Source organism: Lagopus muta, chromosome 24 (assembly GCF_023343835.1).
Source record: "Lagopus muta isolate bLagMut1 chromosome 24, bLagMut1 primary, whole genome shotgun sequence".
Taxonomy (NCBI): Eukaryota; Metazoa; Chordata; class Aves; order Galliformes; family Phasianidae; genus Lagopus; species Lagopus muta.
This window is the reverse complement of record NC_064456.1, coordinates 2065883-2081555: the sequence shown is the minus strand read 5'-3', so window position 1 is coordinate 2081555 and position 15673 is coordinate 2065883. Positions and strand designations below refer to the sequence as shown.

Here is a 15673-nt window from a genome sequence, read left to right as displayed (position 1 = left end):
AGAGGAATTTATCTGCTAGAAACAGAAAGAGGAGCAACCCCGAGTCATTTCCTTTCATCCCGGGGAAAGCCTCTGGAAGGCATCCTTGTAAATCAAGAGGACATTAAACGTGTGCTTAAGGCTAAATCGTGCTCGAGTGCTTCCTGGGCCGCTGGGCAAACCCTGAGCGATCCTACAGCTGTGCAGGAGCTTTCACCTCCACCAGAGACGTTTTGTGCTCTATTGCAACAGGGAGCTTTGCTTCTTCCCCTTCCACTCGACGGCAATCCCTGGGCTGTGCCTGAACAGGATCCGATCTGTTTACTTTGACATCGAAATTACAGCAGTTTAGTTAATCTCATCTGCGCTTTGTTTGTCTCCCCTATGGGCTCTGCTGGCCGCCCGCAGATCGAAATGCAGCTCCTGTTACTGTGAATAATTCATTGGTGCCACTCTGCTTTGGTGCAGGATGCCATCAGGGCACCCAACCCAGCCCGGCACAGGTGGGAGATGGTTGATGTTAAACCTGGGATCGAGGTTTGCTCAGCTTTGGGGTGGAGAGGAAGTGTGGGAATCTGCAAAAAAGCCCTTTGCTCCATTGCCTGGTGAGGTTCCACACAGCCACTGGTGATACAAAGCAAGGGTGCAAGATCCTTTGAGTCCTGGGGCTGCAGGGATGTGTGCATGGCTGCGTCCCACGTCTCGATTTCAGCACCCGTTTCTAGGGCTGTGCTATGGATGCATTCAGCAGCACCTTTCTAACCCAGCACTCTGGTACCCAGCCTGCGAGTCCAGGAGCTCAGCTTTGCTTCTCATCCAGACACGGGACGGCACAGCCGATATCTCTGTGCTCAGGGACACAAAGCCTGCAGCGAGGGGCCGGGGCTGTGCTCTCATCCTTCACATGAGCCCCCGCTTTTGCCTCACCCCGTCTGCCCCGAGCTGCTGGAAGCGATGGGAAAACCCAGGTCTGATGAGTAATGCCGCAGTTATCTCTTTCTTCCATCGATACGGTGTGTCCTCACACATGCCAGAACTGGGCAAGAGCTTTTGTTTGGGCTTCTCTGAGAGATCGTCGCATTCTTTTAATATCTCAAAACAAAGAATTACCACAGGGGCAAAAAGAAAAAGACCACACGGGGAGGTGCTGCCGAGTTAACCAGAAACGTCCGGACAATGAATTTCTATTGGGGCAGCATGCAGACATTCCGTTCCCCCCACGGTTCCCTCACTGCACGCAGGGCTGAGCACCGGTCCGTGGTTTTGCCTCCCTGGCTTCTCCTCTCTTTCATTTTGCCCTCAATGCGCGGTTGTAGGCTGGTTTAGATTTTGAAAGAAAGCCAGATCTGCCGTTGTTCTGTGTGTGGCTGTGGCTGTCTGTGCATCCCTCCCCAGTAGCCATGCATCTCTCCTCCTCTTGCACCCGGGCGCTTTGCTGCGCACCCTCCCCCCCCACCTTGACCCCCCCACCTCTCCTTTTGGGTACAACCATCACCCCACATCCCCTTCTGCGCACCTTCAGCTCATCCCTGCTACGCGGGACCCCACTTCTCATCCCACCCAACTGTTTCCTTTACACCTCTGCCCCGCTGCCGCACCCGTCTCCACCCCCCCACCCCCCATCCCCCCTTCATCCCAGAGGTTCCGGGGGTCCCCCTGCACCTGCCCAGCCCCGTGCCCCCCCCAGCCCCGCACCGACAGCCGGGCGGGGCGGGCTTCAAGGCGGCCAATGGGCGAAGGGAGGCGCGGCCGTCGGGGAAGCCGCATTTAGGAGCGGGGCGGGCGGCGGAGCCGGGAAGAATCGCGGCATGGAGCGGGCGGCGGTGGGGCCCGGGGGCACCTCGCTGGTCGAGGGGTTCATTAAATCGCCCCGACCGCTGATGAAGAAGCAGGCGGTGAAAAGGCATCACCACAAACACAACCTCAAGCATCGTTACGAGTTCTTGGAAACGCTGGGGAAGGGAACGTATGGGAAGGTGAAGAAAGCACGGGAGCGTTCCGGCAAGCTGGTAAGAGCTGGTCCTGCGTTTCTCCGTTGTTATTTCGGCAGCGGTACCGACTCCGGTTCCGTCCCGCCGGTACAACCGGGACCGGAGCGGTGCTACAGAACCTCCGATGCCGGTAGAGCGCGGCCCTAAAGGGGGGGGGAGCAGGGGGGCTGCGGTGCCCCGCGCCCACTTGACCCAGTCGGGCTTCCTGGGGTGAGAGGGGTTTGCAGATATCCGATGTGGAAGAGCAAACATCGCGCTCCGGTCTCAAGGATCGTTCCCTTCCTCTCGCCCTGGTGTCGAGTTGGTTTTACATGTTGACTCTCGGTGGCGTGCAAGCAAAGCTGAGCCCCTCAGAGCCCTGAGTGCTTGAAGTCGTGATTCACTGAATTCACTGCTCGGCCCCTTTGGAAGAAAGTGAAATGCAGAGCTCAGCCCCGAGCGTAGACCTGGTGTGATTCGGGCAGCTCAGCCTCAGGCACCCCGTGGTAAACAAGCAGCAAGGCTCTGAGCACCACAGGGGTGTAAGATTGGCCTGTTAGCGTGCCCCTGGAGCGTGTCATCGAAAACAACTGTGAACTGGAGAGGTTTTCCTCTCCAACAGCTCTTCATTAAGTCAGACCTGCCGTTTCCATTCCCCTATCTGATGCTGCTGCGTAACCAGGGCCTTGCAATGCTGTTCCCACCCAGAAGCCTGGGAGGATCTCATCCCTGGGGTGGATGAGGAGCCCTTTCTGCACCAAACAAAGCTTGTGCAGTGGATCTTTGAGCCACGGGAGAAGGTTCCTACCTGTGGAAGCCCCTTAGGACAGAGACTTGTTTGTCTGGTAGCATAAGTCCATTATAATGCAAATCAAATCCACACACCAGTGGCTCTTCTATAAGTGCCAAAGATAGTCAAAGGCTGGACTAACTAGTACTGCAGCGAGCCGGCCCTGTGGGAACAGGAGGCTTAACCACAAATCTCTCCTCTTCCCACAAATTCTTTCTTGCACCACTCAGCATTTCCGGACCTGTTTAATCTTTAGGCTTATCCCAAGCTCAGATATTTGTTTCTTCTCTAAGTGGCTTTCACTTCCCAAAGGCCGAGGTGCGAGCAGGCACTGCTGCTCCTGGGTTACCCCTCCTGGGTTGTGCAGATCCCACATTACAGCAGCACTGGAGCTGCTCCATGCATGGCTTTGGCCTCTGATTAAATCAAACTGCACAGACGACAGACTAAATGTTGAACCATCTTTCTTAGCTGCTTGGCCGTCCTTCTTTTCTGTCCCTTTTATTTATTTTTATTTTTTGCCCTACCCCCTCACGCCTTTCGTTTTGAAGGCTCATGCTGTGGTGGTGCATCCTGCACCTGCTGCCAGGGCAGCATTTGGTCCTTTGCTTCCCATCCCACGGTTCTTCCAGCCTGCTTCCCCAGCCCCAGGCAACCAGGAGCTGGTGGGGACCTTTGTGGGGTCAGGAAATGGATCTGTGGGTTTGTGCAGCATTGGGGGAAGGCAGCACCTGGAGTGTTCCAAAGCAGCAAAGCCTCCTTTGATCTCCACTAAGGGGTGAACCCCTGTCCCTTCCGGAGTGCGTTGTAATCCATATTTCATGGAGCATGAAACGCAGCACTTGCAATCTGGAACAACTTCTGAAGTGCTGCCTGAGGTTGTAGCTTAATGCATCTTTCAGCAGCTGCTGAAAATACCTGTTCTGCCCCCAAAAAGCTGTTTAATTAAAAGCCTTTTTGACTTGGATAGTACTTGGGAGTTCTCAGGGCTCTGACAGCGCGGCTGTTTCCTGCAGATTTTTTTTCCACGTAGCACTGATGGAGCTGGGGGTGTTGGTTGTGTTCCTGTATCCCTGGAGCTGCCATCCCCACTGCTGGGATGCCTTCCCCTCTCTAAGGGCTGCAACTTGCAGTTAGGGAGGGGATGTTCTGGGACAAAGCAGCTGCTCAGTACCTCTGGGGAAGGGTGAGAAGCCTGAGGGCTGATGGGTGGATCAGTCACTGCTTCTAATGGTTTGGGCTCTGGTGAGACCCAAGCAGTGGCTTCTCCTTGCTGCGTGCTGTCCGTTAGGAGAGCCCTGGGGCTCTGCAAGCACTAAACCTGCTGGTGAAGGTCGCTAAGTGTGAGTGTTCCCTGCTCAGGGCACACACAGCCAATGGCACCTCCTGAGGCATCCCACCCTGCGGCTGCTTTGTCTTTTCTTGGCTGCAGGTCTCGCTTTGAGTCCAGGCTGAGTCTCAGTTTGCTGTGTGCACCCCAAAGTGCAGTGCTGAGGGTCAGCAGATGAGAAGAGTGGGGCAGCAGGGAGGTGGGAAGCAGGAGCAGGGAATTCTCTGCATAAAGGCTTTGCCTGCATTGCATGGGGGTCACGTAATCAGGAGAGCTGGAGCGAAAATCGTTAAACTTTAACCTGCTCACCCGGAGCAAAGGTTCTGGCAAGGAATACCTGGGTTTCGAGAAGTTATGATGAAGTGCCTTCAGTATTGCTTTCAGTATTGTTTTGCACAACGCCCCGTGCCTGGGTTATTGAACTCCCTTGGCCGGAATCTGCTCTGCTCGGCTTCTGCAGAGTCAGACTTACACCATGAAGGCAGCACTGTGGCAGCTGAGATCTCACTGCTGTAGCATCTGCTGGCATCTGGGGCTGCGGTGGGCTCTGCTCAGCTCTGCTGTCGTGGCAAATGTGTGTCAGCCTGGGTCTGCCACTGGGCTTTCTTGCTCCCCTAAGCCAGAGGGAGCAATGTCAGAGGTCCTGAACACCACCTATAGAAGGGGCCCCGTGCAGCTGGTTCTCCACAGCCCCCTCCTTGTTGCCATGAGACCCAGAGTGGGGGTCCCTTGGTGGATTAACTCTGTTCCGCATTCTTGTCTGGTACAAAAAAAGAGGTTCTGCTGGATTCAGTTGTAAATTCAACCCTAGGAGCGCATTGTTTCTCCTCAGCCCCTTTGAAAAAGGATTAGAAGGCATCTATTCTCCAGCGCTCACTCTTCTTTCTCCTCCCCTTTCAATTTCCTCGTAGAAGAGAACTTGAAAAGCCAATGGAAGCCGGAATGCAGCTCACATCATCAGCCCAGTCCTGAGCTCTCTGCCTCTGCTCCCTCACACCAAACATTCCCTTCCCTCTCCATAATCAGCTCCTTGAAATAAGTACTTGCGAGGAGAACAAAACCTGTTTTTTCATTTCCGTGACCCCAAGAAGACGTTATCTCTGCAGCCATGTGCAGGTTGCATTCCTCTGGCTGCAGCCCAGGCTGGCTGGGACTCGGCTCCTGTAAGAGCTGCAGGCACAGGGAGCGATGCTGAGCCCCTTCCCAAGGGCAGGTGCTCCTTGCCCTGCTGTGGGATGATGTGGTGCTCCTGGGTGATCACTGTGTGTCCTCCTTTACAGGTGGCCATCAAGTCCATCCGGAAGGACAGAATCAAAGATGAACAGGACCTTATCCATATCAGGAGGGAGATAGAGATCATGTCGTCCCTCAACCACCCCCACATCATCGCCGTCCATGAAGGTAAGCTCCTTCCTCACTGCCTCTTTTCCTTTCAGCCGTTTCCCTGATTTACCCCATAGGACCTCGCTGTGGGGAATCCATGGCAGGGGAACCAGCAAGCTCCAAAGCAGCAGGACTCCCTGCAGCTTGAGGCAGGAGCAGAACTTGCTCCTGCCATCCTTTCCCTTCCCTGGGGCATAGGAAAACCAAACCACAACTTCAGCAAAAGCTCCTGCTGCTGGTTTCTGCTGTATGGCCAGGACTGGGCTCTGCTCCCAGGCTGTCAGGGCAATGCGGATGGCAGCCGAAGGGCAAGTCCTCAGGATCAGATTTGGGCTGCTCCAGTTGGAAACTTGCTCCTCGCTCCCTTGGTGACAAAGCAGTGTGGCTGTGCCCTTCCTGGTGCCTGGGGTTTGTCTCTCTGCGCCAGGTGTGTGTGTGTGTGTGTTGTTGCCACCTCTGTGGTGTACGTGAGGTATCCAAAGTCCTTTTGTCCTCCAAACAAAAGCACACTGGCTGGTGGTTTATAGAAGGTGTTTGCAAGGGCTGAGTCACGCTGCTTGCTGGAATTCAAAAAATACTGAGGCAGCTTTCTGCAAATAGGAGGAAAGCACTCCAGCTGTGGAGCACAGTGGGAGCAATTGGGAATGCACAAAGCCTGGCTGTGCCCATGCCTCCCAGCCTTTCCTTGGGAGGTGGGGTCTGTGAAGCATGGCAGGTCCATGCCTCAGCCTCCTCCTGGAGGACCAAGCACATCTGTGGCCAAAAAAAATCCGATTGTCCCCATCTGACCTCCAGGTCACAAACCCAGCACCTCCCGTTCTGCAAAGCACGCAGGCAGGCATGCCATGTGTTGGGTTCGGCCAGAACCTCCGCTCATCACAGGGCTCTGAGCATCCCTCCTAATGCTTCCCATCTCCGTTCCCATCCAGTGTTTGAGAACAGTAGCAAGATTGTCATCGTGATGGAGTACGCCAGCAAAGGAGATCTGTATGACTACATCAGTGAGAGGCAGAGGCTGTCAGAGCAGGAGGCTCGCCACTTCTTCCGGCAGGTTGTGTCGGCTGTCTACTACTGCCATAAGGTGAGTGGGGGCTCTGTGGGCTCAGATCCCACGGAGGCACATCTGGTGGTGATGTTCAGTCAGGGCTGGGAGCTGTGGGATGCTCGGGGCTGTTGGGTTTTCTTGGGAATCGGGGTTAATCCCGCTCCTTATCTGAAGGGTGCGGTGCCTTCGGGCCTCTTGCGGGGGAAGTGACCCGACAGCTTTTAGGAAAGTGCTGCCTGGCTGCTGTGGTGTCAGGCTGAGTAACCCTGCACTGTCCCACCCGTGTCGGGGGGGAGACGCCCAGGGCTGAGCTCTGGGTCAGCAGCTCTTCCTTTTGGCTGTGGGATGGGCTCTGTGTGCTGGGTGGGTGCTGGGGGTCTCCTTAGGGGTGCTGTAAGGCTGTGCTGGGCTCATGCCTTGTGCTGGGTACTGTGGCAAGAATGGGGGGGTCGCAGGCACCTCCTGATCATGGTGCAGACTGGGGCATGGCTTAGCAAATCCTACAAAGCACGGAGCTGTGCTCACCCTGGGGATGGGGTACTGGCTGCTTCTGTGGGCACAGGGCTGGGGTGGATGCAGGAGCCCGACGTGGCACGGGGTGCTGATAGCAAGCACCCAATTCAGGACGTGGTTTACAGCTCATCCTCGTGCAAGCAGCTGGAGTTATTTGCTGCTATCTCTTTGCTGTCACTGATGTGAACGCCCATGCTGTCGCCACTGTGCTGGCACCGTGAAGGGCAGTGACCTCCCCGTGCTTCATTTCCCTTCCTCAAACATCCTGTGAGCTCAACCCGCCTCTCCTCCCCTCTTGCAGAATGGGATCGTTCACAGGGACCTGAAGCTGGAGAACATCCTTCTCGATGCCAACGGGAACATCAAGGTGAGGGGCTGTTGGCCTGGGGCCATACATTGGGGTTCACTCAACAAAGAGCTCAGGGATGCTGGAGCAGGGAGGGGGGGCTGTGATGCCCTATTTCTCCCAAGGCATGTGGTCCCCCTTTATGGCTCTGGGAAGGCTGCTGCTGTTTGCCTTGGAATGAGAGAGCAAGGCTGAGAGATGGGGACCAGAGGGCTGCCCCTGTGATCTGCAACTGAAAGGGAGAGGCTGCAGAGGTAGAGCGTCAGAGTAAAAGCCATCAGCGTTTATCTCTCTGCTGATAAGAGGGCAAAGTCTGAAGCGGACTTCAAAACAAAACACGCTGAGGAAGAAGTGGTTTCCCAGTGAAAGTCTCAATTGCCACAAGCACGGGGCAGCCAGGTGCCTCTCTCCTGGGTCAGAGTGGTTGGAGATAAAGGGATGGGATAAACTTTATCTGTGCACTGGGTGCTGGTGTCATTGAGACCGTGCCTTCTGCTCCCTGAGTGGTGGCTGTCCTGGGCATAATGAGTGCCCACATGCTAGCAGAGCTGATAGGGCACGTATCAGCTTTGTGGCTGTAGGTGAGCCAGAGGAGAGCCCTGTGGTGCTGCTCTGGTCACAGCTGGACACAGAGCCACTGCTCCACCTGCAGACAGCAGCCTTGCTGTTTGCTAAGAGCTGTGAACTTGGACGTGCTCAAAGCCAGGTTGGATGGGGCCCTGGGCTGCCTATTGTAGCAGCTGGTAATCCTGCCCAAAGGAGGAGGTTTGCAGCTCCATGACCTTCAAGGACCCTTCCAACCTAAGCCGTTCAATGATGATTCTGTCTCTCCAGATTGCAGACTTTGGCCTGTCCAACGTTTACCAGCAGGACAAATTCCTGCAGACGTTCTGTGGTAGTCCCCTCTATGCCTCACCTGAAATCATCAACGGACGGCCCTACAAAGGCCCAGAGGTACGTGGTGCCCTGTCAGGTGGTCTCACTGCCTCTCAGCTTGGGTTTGGGGCAGCTCCGGGTGTTCTCCCCATATGGGAGCTGGGATGGCAGAGACCCTTTTTGGGGTAGCAGCCTCCTGAAGCAGAGAACTGTGTGAACTGGGTGTTGTGGTCCTGCCCCATGGGGGGTGGTCCTGCCCCATGGCATGACCTGGGGTGGTGGCCTGGTCCTGCTGCCCTCGCCTCAAGGTCCCCATCCTTCCTGCAGGTGGACAGCTGGTCCCTTGGTGTCCTCCTCTACATCCTGGTCCATGGCACGATGCCCTTTGATGGCCACGACTACAAGACTCTGGTCAAGCAGATCACCAGCGGGGATTACCGGGAGCCCACGAAGCTGTCAGGTAGGCAGACCCCCACCACCCCATGCGTTCCATCCTCCAACTCATGCTCTCCCGGTGCCTGACCTTCCTCTCTCCCCCAGATGCCTGTGGGCTGATCCGGTGGATGCTGATGGTGAACCCGGAGCGCCGTGCCACCATTGAGGACATTGCCACACACTGGTGGGTCAACTGGGGCTACCGTGTGCCTGTTGGTGAGCAGGAGCTGCTGAGGGAGAGCAGTGAATCCCCATTGGCCACGGTGGCCGAGTGGCTGCGGCGCTCCTCCAGACCCCTCTTTGAAAACGGCTCCAAAGTGAGGTGCTTCTTCAAGCAGCACATCCCTGGTGTGGCCCTGGAGAGGCAGCGCTCCCTTAAGAAGTCCAAGAAGGAGAACGATGTCTCCCATGCACTGCAGGAGGGGGCTGCAGTCCCGGAGAACCCCTCCAAGTCCATCCTCAAGCGGCCCAAGGGCATCCTGAAGAAGAGGAATTCCTGCGAGCAGAAGGTGCCCATCCCTCCGCCAACAGCTCCTGGGGGAGAGGCGAAGAGTGAGGATGGGGATGTGACTGCTGTGGGGCTGAGCCCGGTGCTACCCTCTGCAGTGCTGGGGGATAGCGAGGGCAGCAGTGTGGTCCCTGTGGCTGTGCCCAAGAAGGGAATCCTAAAAAAGCCCCTGAAGAGGGAATCAGGGTATTACTCATCCCTGGAATGCTGTGAATCCGGGGACGTCTTGGATGCAGGGAGCTTGGACCTTGAGAGCAATGTGTTTGCTGACAACCCCACCACTGAGCAGGGCCCCCCCGTCCTTCCCAGCAGCCGGAAGGGCATCCTCAAGCACAGCAGCAAATACACCAGCAGTGCTGAGCCCCACAGCCCCCCCAGGCAGAGCTTTGGATGCTTTGATGAGGTGTCCCTGCCCAAAGCCCCCCTTGCCCCCCGCCCTCGCCCACCCAGCGCTGTGAGCGAGGACAGCATCCTCTCCACCGAATCCTTTGAGCAGCTCGACCTCCCCCCACGCGTCCCCGCGGGCAGCAGCGGGGCCATGAGGGGCTGCGTCTCTGCTGACAGCCTCCTGTGCTTGGAGGAGGAGGAGGAGGTGGATGAAGGGCGCAGGTTGCGCCGCTGGACCGTGACCCACTGCCCCAGTGCGTTGGGAGAAAGCTGTGACAACATCACCGAGGTGTACCGGCGTGCCGTGGCCATCAGCATGAAGCTGAGCTGAGGGCACCTTGTGGCTGTAGGGATGGGGTCCCTGAGCCTGGGATGGTCCCTGCTGTGGGAAGGGGGGGCACAACCCCTCCTTTCTCCCTCCAGGGCTCCCTTGTGTTTGGGAGGGGGGGCTGTCCTGTGTCATCCCCCCCCCCCCCCCTATTTATTTTGCAGCCTCCAGGAGGATGTTGGATGCACACAGGGTTGTGGGGTGGGGAGGGGGATGCCCTGAGTGCACATCTCAGAGAGGAGGGGGTGATAAAAGGACCAAAGCCCTAAGCTGCCCCATTGCCCCCCCCTGCTCCTGCTGAGGGGAAGAAGTGTTCTCTGTGGCACACACTGTCCCTCCCTGCTGCCCTCCATGCAGAGAGGCTCATCTCAAGGGAGGGATGAAATGGGGTGAGGGGTGGGATTTCTTTTTCATTGCACTGGTTTTGTTTGTTTTTGTTTTGGCTGCACAAGATAACGGATGGGGCAGGTAATATACCTCAAACAACTGGAAATGTAGCAAGGTGCAGGCAGGAGGCTGTCCTGGCTGCAGGCTGGGGTTTGCTGGCAATGGGGTGCAGCCCCATCCTTCTGCTGCTCTGAGAAACCTAACTGGAATGAAGCACCAACTGGAAGAGCGCACGCACTGTGATGGTGATGAGCTGAAGCTGCAGGAAACCCAGAGCTGCCCCACACCGCAGCCTGAAAAGGGGCTCTGATGCCAATTTTTCATGGTGAAAGGAGAAAAAAAGAAAAAAAGAAAAGAAAAAAGCGCCTTTCCTAAGGCACTGCTTCTTTATTTATTGCCTCGTGTGTGAGTTAATGTAAAACTTCATCAGCACTGGATTTGCCCAGCTCAGTATCAGTCCCGTGGGTGACTGTGGGGTGGCTGTGCTGCACTGCTGTGTGGGCAATGGCTCTGTTCCTTCCTCCAGCGTGGTCCAGAGGAAAAAAAAACAACATTAAATTAAAAACAGAAGGCGTGTGTTGGTTGTTTTCCTGGTTGTTCTTCCACCGCAGTGTTCTGGGGGATGCTCCAGGCTGGGCTGTGCTGACTCCAGTGGGGTCCTGTGGCTCTGGTGGTGATGCTGGGGCTGTGCGTGGCTATGGGGTTTGCTCTAGGATGGCTGAATGTGAGTTGTCTGTGGGTGTGTGTGTCCTGAAGGGTGTAATGCACTGTGCAATGTGCCCTCAACCTTTATTTGCAGGCTTTCCAGCGTGCCCACCCCATTCCTCAGCCATGGGAACCCCAAAGCGTGCATCCTCCATGCAAATCTCCTGGATTTTCCACCCAGGAGAACACAGCTCCCAGTTTTTGCTTTCCCAACGCTGCTGCAGAGCGTGTCCAGGTCTGTGAGCTGAGTGCAGGTGATGGCAGCAGGAGCTGTGCTCTCAGGCACCTCCCCTGGAGCAAAATCCCTCTGGAGATGCACAGCATCGCTTTGCTGCCCCCTCAAGTTGCCCCCCCTCTCCGTCCCATTCCCCTCCGTTTCCTTTGTCTGCTCCTCCCGCTGCGGCATTGAAACTGCTTTTATTGCTCTCTAAAGCACGGTAACAATTTCCCGTTTCCACTCGAGTAAATCAGAGACATTTCAGGTCCCCACTGCAGGAGAGGGACGACGCTGTGGGGCACGAAGTTCTCTGCCCCCCACTGCGCATTCCCTGCATGCTTTGGCCCCATGCAGTGATACCTACAGCTGCTGCGTGGCTTTGCAGGGCAAAGACTCCAGCTTGGCCAGCATCCCCAGCACAGCCAGTGAAGCAGTGGGGCTTTCAGCCCCAGAGTGAGCTCGCATCTCTGGGGTTCACCCAGTGCCCCATAGGGTGCTTGCTTGTCAGGTGTGGGGTGTAGGAACCTTCAGGTCGATGCTGGGATGCTGCATGGGGTGGGGGGGAGGGAGGGGGGTCACCCACATCTGCAGCTGATCCAGGAGCCCCCACATGATATCTCTGAGAATCCATCAAGTCCTAAAAGAAGGGAGGAGAAGGATGTTCTGTGCCGGGGATCTGGCAGCAGGATGGAACCCAGCCCAGCACCGCTCCCTCACAGCACAGTGACTCAAATCTGGTCCCATCCTGCCCGGGCTTGTGCTGGAAGCCCGGATGCACCGAGCCCATATTTGGGGCTGGAGGGGACGTGGTGTGGGAGGGGAACACGAGTCCTTCATGGGGCAGCAGTGCAGCACCTGGGCTGTGGGAGCAGCGGGGCATCGCGCCCATTGCTTTCCCAATCACCCATTTGCTGTCATCACCGGTTGTGACAGAGCCCCACAGCTCATCTTTCTCATAGAAATCTCCTGTTATTTGGTTTTCTCCCTGAGTTTTCTGCTCCAGATATCCCATATCTGTCAGATACAGCACGGGCCGGGGGCCAGCACTATTTCTGAGACATTCTGCATTAACTCAAGTGCCAGCACAATTAACACAACAAAGTTGTGACGTTTTGCATGCGATGTTTTCAAAGCTGTGCTTTTTTTTTTTTAATTTAATATTACCTGTTTGATTGCTGGATTTCTTTGAAGATCAGAAGAGGAAAAATCCCCCACATGAAAGCCTTCCTATTCTCAGCCTGGAGTGGTTGAAAAGAAAAGAATAAAAGGAGAGAGAGGCATCCGGAAATATTGCTCCCACTCCCCAGGAGAGTGAGGAATGGAACCATAGAGCCATAGAACCATTAAGGTTGGGAAAGAGCTCTGAGATCCCCAAGTCCAACCTCAACCCATCCTGCTGTGTCCCCACATGTCACATCTCCATGGTTGCTGAGTGCCTCCCTGGATGATGCTTGTTGGCCCCACACCTGGAGGGCTGCGTGGGGCTGTTGGGACCACAGTGCAGCACCCGCCACCGAGGCTTGGTGAACTTCACCCCATTGGCCTCAGCCCATCCATCCATCCAGTCCAGATCCCTCTGTAGTGCTTTCTACCCCCTAGACAGACCAATACTTCCCCCCATCCCCCTGACATCTGGATGGTCGTGCAGCACTGCAAACGCTTCCTTAATGCATCAGCAGGAGGGAGCGCAGGGGTGAGAGCAGAGAGGTTGGCATTGCCCACGGAGTGACTCTATGGAGCACGGCAGCAAAACCCCTCTGAGCCCTGTGCAAATCAGGCAGGGAGCTGGCAGCACTCCTGCAGAGCTGCAGGGCTGTCACAGAACCCATGCTGTCTCCCTGCCAGCTGCAGCCCTGCCTGCCCTCCCCAGCCGGCTGAGCCGCCTGCTTGGGGCACAGGTTGGGCTCCTTGCACAGGGGTGAGGCACGAGGCAGGAGCCCGTTTTTCTGGTGGCAGGGCTGGGCGTTGGGGCTCACACACACACACACACACACACAGCAGTGCTGCAGGAGGTTCCCACCCGGGGATGCAAATCAAACGTGGCAACCATGTCCCAACCCCATGCAAATACCACGAGCAGGAATGGGGCCTCCTGGCAGCTCCGTGCTGAGCGTTTCCCTTTTTTGCACCTGGAAGAACTGCAGCGTGCAGTTACTTGGCTGCCTGCAATGCAATGCGATGGGGAGGGGGTTGCAGAGCTGTGTGGGTTCAACGGGCATCGGTTCCCTCGGTTTGGGAGCCACAACTTCAGCCCTTGCAAAACCACGTCAGGGCTCTCCTTTGCATTCACAAGCAATCAGATACATCATTTGGACCTGCAGGTCCCAGCAGCCCCCCGGGGATCTGCGCCATCAATTATTTCCTAATCTTATCTAAGCTGTCTCTTGCTTTCCCCCTCCCCAACCCCGTGTGCCTTTCCCTCCCACCTCCCCCTCCCTCTGCTGTACTTTGTACCCTCTGACAGCACCGCTTCCCCCCCTCCAGCCCTTCTCTTTGATCGTAGGAAGAAGCAATTGATCCTCCTTATCTTTATTGTGGTAGAGACATTCCCAGCGCTGCCCTTAATTAAATTCCTCTTCATTTTCATCCCTCAGCCTTCTCTTTCTCCCAACCCCAGACACGTATTTATTTTCAAATGTGCAATTAAATTATTAGATGGGCCACGAGCAGAAGAGGAGCTGCGTGCAGTGGGGCTGTGCTCCATCCATGCTGTTCCCATCCTCATGGGGGGGGCGATGGGGGGCAAACCTGTTGCTTTTCTTCTGCTCTCTGCCCCTGGGTTGGGCTGCTGGGTGATGTGAGCTCTGAGATCCATTGGCACTGTGATGTACCCCATGTTGTGGCCAATGGATGCTGATGTGAATTTGGGGCAGGCTGAGCCCCAGTCTCCAGATGCGGGCAGCAGCACTGGGAGAGAGAAACCTGCAGCCCATTGGGGTTGCGCTCATCCCACGGGGGAGCAGAACCAACAGAGGATGCATTGCAGCAGCCTGGAAATCAGTTCCCATCAAGCACGCAGTGCTTTGGGGTAACCCCAACTGCTGCTCCCAGCAGAGCTGCAGGAGCTCACGGGGAGATTTTGGGTTTACAAGCTGCAGCTTTAACTACAGTGACTCAGAGGAAATGGGGCTTTGCTGAGTGCTTTTGGCTGCCTCCCCTCCGCTGCTTCATTTCCCCCCATCTCTGCCTCTCATCCCCTTTAACATCCCCATAGCACAGGACAGGCACTGCAAGGCTCTGGAGGTGCTTGAAATCAAAATGGGGAGGGAATATGGGCTCAGCAATGAGCCCCCACAGCCCCCAGCAGAGAGCCAAGGGAGGCTGCAGGCAGGGGAGGGAGGCAGGAATGGCACAGGGGCAGCAGGATGGGCTCATAGGCTCCTGGTGGTGCCCACAGTGATGGCACTGTCACCAGATACGATGCCGTTGTCACCGACCCACACTGCTGCCAGCAGGTGAGATCCCAGCACCCTGCAGCCTCTGGCTGTGGCTCCTCTCTGTGCTCTCCTCTCTGCTCCGAGCCTTTCCGCTCGGAAATTTTTCCTCCAGACACTTTGACCTCAGGGGTAGCGAGTATTTTTCATGTAGATCAGTCGAAATTCCCCTGGAGACAGCGCAGGAATGCAAAGCATGTTATCCTTGGTACCAGCTCTTTCTTTTTACAGCCTAAGCTTGGCCAAGCCGGCAGGCAGGGGGAGGGGATGTCTGGGGTCCCGTTGGCTTTCCCATTGCTGGGGCCAGGCCACCCCCCCCTCCTACTCCTCTGGAGGAAGGCTGCTGAGCCAGAAGAGCTGAGGACAGGGGCTGTGTTGGGCTTTGCAGCAGGACCCGTGGCCATGACCCCCTTATGGGATCAGTGGCAGCATCTGCACCAGCGTCCCATGAGAAGGAGCAAGGCAATGCAGCCCAAAATGCAGGCAGGTGCTCAGCAGCTCCTCCTCTCCTTGGGGCAGAGAGGCAATATGACACAGTGGGGATATTTGGGAACTCCACCAGCAAACACATTATTTTATTGTCCACGACTCGTGCAGCTGGGAACCTGACAGCATAATGTGAGCGAGATAAATCACCGCCTTATCCATCTCCATTAAGTGCAATTACCCCCTTGGATACCAAGCCAATGTATGACAACTACTTCTCCCCATGCTGAAGAGTGATCCCACGTGAGGCAGGGGGAGACAGCAAGGCATGGGCTGCAGGATGGCCCTGGTTGCAATGCTATACCCAAAGGAAGAGCTGCTCCCACTGCTCCCACTGCCTCCAGGTCCCCAAGCCCACTTCCTCATCCAGCTCCCAGTAGCAGACTGGCAGCCCAGCTGCTGCAATTACATAAAATGCAATTAGCAAAGCAGCCGAGGGAGGCCTGAATGGCATTAAGGAATTCCTCCCCAGCTGACGTCAAAGCTTCACCTCTCCTCCCTCTGGCACAAAGGGGGCTCTTATGAGCCTCTCCAGCCCTGCTTGGAGAATGTGA

At 56.2% G+C, this 15673-nt stretch overlaps 1 protein-coding gene across 1 annotated transcript; it reads left to right on the top strand.

The window, feature by feature from the left end:
- The first annotated feature begins 1761 nt into the window (after positions 1 to 1761).
- On the top strand, positions 1762 to 10915 carry NUAK2 (NUAK family kinase 2). Its single transcript, XM_048926245.1, has 7 exons — positions 1762 to 1988; positions 5350 to 5470; positions 6382 to 6533; positions 7312 to 7377; positions 8191 to 8310; positions 8560 to 8692; positions 8773 to 10915. Exons 1-7 carry the CDS (start codon positions 1788 to 1790, stop codon positions 9891 to 9893), a joined length of 1914 nt encoding a protein of 637 aa, XP_048782202.1. The 5' UTR covers positions 1762 to 1787; the 3' UTR covers positions 9894 to 10915.
- Positions 10916 to 15673: the final 4758 nt, after the last annotated feature.